The sequence below is a fragment of the Engraulis encrasicolus genome, chromosome 11, assembly GCF_034702125.1.
Source record: "Engraulis encrasicolus isolate BLACKSEA-1 chromosome 11, IST_EnEncr_1.0, whole genome shotgun sequence".
In the NCBI taxonomy this organism is placed as follows: domain Eukaryota; kingdom Metazoa; phylum Chordata; class Actinopteri; order Clupeiformes; family Engraulidae; genus Engraulis; species Engraulis encrasicolus.
This window is the reverse complement of record NC_085867.1, coordinates 10,303,704-10,308,703: the sequence shown is the minus strand read 5'-3', so window position 1 is coordinate 10,308,703 and position 5,000 is coordinate 10,303,704. Positions and strand designations below refer to the sequence as shown.

Sequence of the window (5,000 nt, the reverse complement as noted above, 5' to 3'; positions counted from 1 at the left end):
GGATGTAATGGTTCCGCCGCGTCCACGTCCGCCGCGTCCGCGTCCGCCGCCGCCGCGTAAGGTCTTTCATGTTAACGCGATAACTTTTGAACGGATGTTTGGATTTGTCCCAGATTTTTTGGGTGAATGCTCTAGGGCAGGTTCATGAACTGATTCGAGTTTGGAGGTCAACACTTTCAATATGGCTGAATTCAAGATGGCCGAATTTTTGTTTGGTCCATAACTTCTGACCGGGTTGATGGATTTGTCCCAGATTTGGTGTGTGAATGCTCTAGGGTAGGTTCATGAACTGCTTCGAGTTGGGAGGTCAACACTTTCAAGATGGCTGAATTCAAGATGGCAGAATTATTGTTTGGCTCATAACTACTGACCGGGTGGATGGATTTGTCCCAGATTTTGTGTGTGAATGCTCTAGGGTAGGTTCATGAACTGATTCGAGTTTGGAAGACAACACTTTCAAAATGGCGGAATTTTCATTTGGCCCATAACTTCTGACTGGGTGGATTGATTTGCCCGGTAACACCTTATTTTAATGGTTCACCATTTCAGTGAATCTACCATAGGTACAGTGTAATAACCAATGTAACAATATTTAATACTGTGTAATACTAGTGTAATACCAGTGTAACAATATGCAATATCAGGTACAGTGTAATAACGAGTGTAACAGTATGCAATACCATGTAATATAGTGTAATACCAGTGTAACAATATGCAATACCATGTAATACCACTTACGCACACATGATGTAAGTAAAAAAAATACTTTTAAATTAAATATTGTTACACTGGTTATTACACTGTACCTAATGTGGTATATCCACTGAACCATTAAAACAGTATTACCATTTGCTCCATTTTTTGCTTCATTTTCACAATAGTCGTTTGGTTTTAAGCCTATGCACGTCATGTCACGTCTGTATGTATCATATACATTTACAAAATGGTGGATGGGAGTGGTAGGAATGATGGGGGACTGGAAGGGTCGTGTTTCGGGGATATACCTTAAGCAGTCGAAGGCGACTGCACAGGCAGTCTAGTTGACTTTGTATTGAGTTGCGCGACAAAAGCGTTTCTGGAGACTACAGCGATTCGCACGCAAGATTGACAGTTTGAAGTTGAAATCCTTTCAACTTTCTATGACGTGGTTCGGCAACCAGCCGCGACAGCCAATGACTGTATAGAGGTCAGTGACCACAGCCAATGGTAATGTTTCAATGCTTTGCCTGGACATACGCTAGTCGCTTCAATCGCTCATATCGCTCTTGCTGCACAGAAGCGATTCTCTGTCGCTTGAATCGCGTCGCGGCTGGTCTATTTGTCCAGTTAGGGGCAAAAACCAAGAAAACAACAACAAAAAAACAGCCTCGGACCCCGAGGAATGGCGGCCCGCCAGGAAAATGCACTGTATGCCAGATGACCAGTCCAGCACTGGCGACAGGCACCTGTTTGTCATTGCTGTTTTAGGCGTTTTGTGTTGTTTATCTGTCTGGCAGAAATGTACTTAACATGACATTCACTGATGCATTTACTGACAACAAAGACAGACAACAAGGTCAGTAAACAGTCAGATTTCTTAAAAGCTGACATCAGATTCTGTCAAAAGGAATGTTTTGTATCTATCTTTTGGATAGAGTACCTAAGCCATGTCATACTATAGACATGTCTATCCCCATTTTGATCACAATAAGCTTACAATAAGGGATCTGTGTGAAAGGGTTAAGACCAACCATCAACAACGTTTGATTTTCCACAGATTTACATTTCTTGTCTTGAGAGTGCCCTAAAAACACACGTGACTGAATGTAGACAATGCACAAATGACTGAGAAAACAGAGCCCTCAGAATAGTAATAGTGTGCATGTGTCTGTATAGTATGGTTGGAAGAGGAGTGTGTGTGTGTGTGTGTGTGTGTGTGTGTGTGTGTGTGTGTGTGTGTGTGTGTGTGTGTGTGTGTGTGTGTGTGTGTGTGTGTGTGTGTGTGTGTGTGTGTGCACCTGCGTGTGTGTGTGCTAAATATAATTTTAGATCTGAACAGCTAGGAGTCGGGCTGTGTGTGTGTGTGTGTGTGTGTGTGTGTGTGTGTGTGTATGTGTATCTGTGTGTGTGTGTGTGTGTGTGTGTGTGTGTGTGTGTGTGTGTGTGTGTGTGTGTGTGTGTGTGTGTGTGTGTGTGTGTGTGTGTGTGTGTGTGTGTGTGTGTGTGTGTGTGTGTTTGTGTGTATCCTCAGGCATATCTCTATGTGCTTACGTATGTGTGGCACTTCGCTTGCCAGAGAAAACATGAATCTGGGCTCAGCACAGGGACATATGGCGAGGGATGCATTCACATGGTGTGGGCAGGAGTGTGTGTGTGTGTGTGTGTGTGTGTGTGTGTGTGTGTGTGTGTGTGTGTGTGTGTGTGTGTGTGTGTGTGTGTGTGTGTGTGTGTGTGTGTGTGTGTGTGTGTGTGTGTGTGTGTGTATGTGTCTGTGTGTCTGTGTGTGTGTGTCCGTGTCTGTGTCTGTGTGCATCATATGTGTGTGTGTGTGTGTGTGTGTGTGTGTGTGTGTGTGTGTGTGTGTGTGTGTGTGTGTGTGTGTGTGTGTGTGTGTGTGTGTCTGCATCATGTGTGCATGTGTGTGTGAGTGTGTGAGTGTGTTTGCGCTTGTGACAATCCGGTTATACACCCATGTATGTCTGTGTGTACTTGCATGCATTGAGAAACATTACTGTATGTGTTTCTATATACATGTAGTGCATTTGGAAATGCTTGAACAGCATATGGGATTTATGGAAAGAAGTAGGCGTAGAACTGGAACCTTTTCCCAGGAAGTACTTAAAGGACCATCTGGTGTGGTACTATGGGTTCTCCATCATATGTGCATGTGTGCATGTGTGCATGTGTGCGTGTGTGTGCGTATGTGTGTGTGTGTGTGTGTGTGTGTGTATGTGTGTGTGTGTGTGTGTGTGTGCATGTGTGTGCATATGTGTGTGTGTAACCTTTTCCCAGGAAGTACTTGAAGAACCATCTGGTGTGGTACTCTGGGTTCTCCAGATGGACGTCGGTTCTCCTCCAGGTTCCTGGGGTGTAGTCCGTAGCCTGCGGAGAACAACACGGAGGAACATACACTTCACACTGTGCTCATCCCAAAACACCCATGGTTTCCCCTCAATAGAAATGCACACATGCACGCACATGCACGCGCACACACATTACATAACATTACATTACACTTAGCTGACACTTTCCCCCCAAATACACAGGGTATTGTTTAGAGTCCCTGGAGCAGTATAGGGTTAGGTGTCTGGCTCAAGGGTACTTCAGCCATGGAGTGTGGTAAGGATTGGAAGGGTGGGATTTGAGCCTGCTAACTTTATCTTACGCCTGGATATTTAGCCCATCACCTCAACCATTAGGCCACAGCTGCCCCACATACATGCACATACGTCCGTACGTCCGTACGTCCGCATGCACACACGCACGCACGCACGCACTCACGCACACAAACACATTCTTGTTCTTCCACAAATGTTATGTATTGTATGTTATTTGTGTGTCAGGCAACATTTGAGTGTGTGAGAGTGTGTGTGCGTGCGTGCGTGCGTGCATGCGTGCGTGCGTGCGTGTGTAAGAAACAGCGTAGAATAGAGAGGAATTTCCTGCAGTCTACCTCCAGCTCTCTACTCCTTTGTCAGTTGAGTTCTCTTGTTGTGGCTTTTTTTTTCAGCCCAAGTCACATGTTTGCTTTTTCTCTCTTTTTCTTCTATGGCCATCAGGAATCACCTCAAGATTAAGTTCAAGCTTTTTTGTCCGTGTGTCTATCTGTCTCTTTCTCTCACACACACAAACACATTGTCTCTCCACCTTCTACTGTCATTAGGTTAACCTAGTCACTCTGTATGCACTCTGTTCAGTGTACTGATCACTCTCACTCACTCACTCACTCACTCACGTCACTCACGTCACTCACTCACTCACTCACTCACTCACTCACTCACTCACTCACTCACTCACTCACTCACTCACTCACTCACTCACTCACTCACTCACTCACTCACTCACTCACTCACTCACTCACTCACTCACTCACTCACTCACTCACTCACTCACTCACTCACTCACTCACTCACTCTCTCTCTCTCTCTCTCTCTCTCTCTCTCTCTCTCTCTCTCCCTCTCTCTCTCTCTCTCTCTTCTCTCTCTCTCTCTCACTCTCTGTCTCACTCTCTCTCTCTCTCACACACACACACGCACAGGCACACGCACGCACACACACACACACACACACACACACACACACACACACACACACACACACACAAACACACACACACACACACACACACACAGATACATTGGGAGAGCTATAGAAAGAGACCTTTGGCACGCAGAGAGAGAGAGAGAGAGAGAGAGAGAGAGAGAGAGAGAGAGAGAGAGAGAGAGAGAGAGAGAGAGAGAGAGAGAGAGAGAGAGAGAGAGAGAGAGAGAAAAGAAAGCAGAGGGGATAAAGAGAGAAAGAAGGGCAAGTGCCCCTCGCTGATCTGATCTGTTTGTGCATTCTTAGCGAACGCGATCCTGCAGACACATCAGGTATCTGTACAGACAAAAAATATCTTCCATTTTTGTGAGGGCCATCTTGTCTCCAGCGAGACGGCTTTCTGCCCGCTCAATTGGCCTGGCCTTTGTTAGGTTACCAAGGAGATGCCTTCAAATCAAATGTCATTACTGGTCCCAGACGAACCTTACCTTCCATCATGAGCAACCAGGCCTCTAAATTAAAGGGACACTGTGTGAGATTTGTATTTGTTTATTTCCAGAATTCATGCTGCCCATTCACTAATGTTACCTTTTTCATGAATACTTACCACCAGCATCAAATTCTTAGTATTCATTATGACTGGAAAAATTTCACCTTTCATACATGAAAAGGGGGATCTTCTCAATGGTTCGCCATTTTGAGTTTCCCCAAAAATAGCCATTTTTAGCCGCAAAAATTACTGTACTTGGATCATACTAGAA

General features: G+C 45.1%; 1 protein-coding gene across 1 annotated transcript in view; it reads right to left on the bottom strand.

Annotated features, from left to right (window-relative positions):
• Positions 1-5,000, bottom strand: part of garnl3 (GTPase activating Rap/RanGAP domain like 3) — a 146,707-nt gene that overhangs the window by 54,976 nt on the left and 86,731 nt on the right. The window contains exon 4 of the mRNA XM_063211173.1: positions 2,982-3,081. Within this exon, the coding sequence (XP_063067243.1) occupies positions 2,982-3,081 (100 nt within the window). The remainder of the gene's footprint in view (positions 1-2,981; positions 3,082-5,000) is intronic.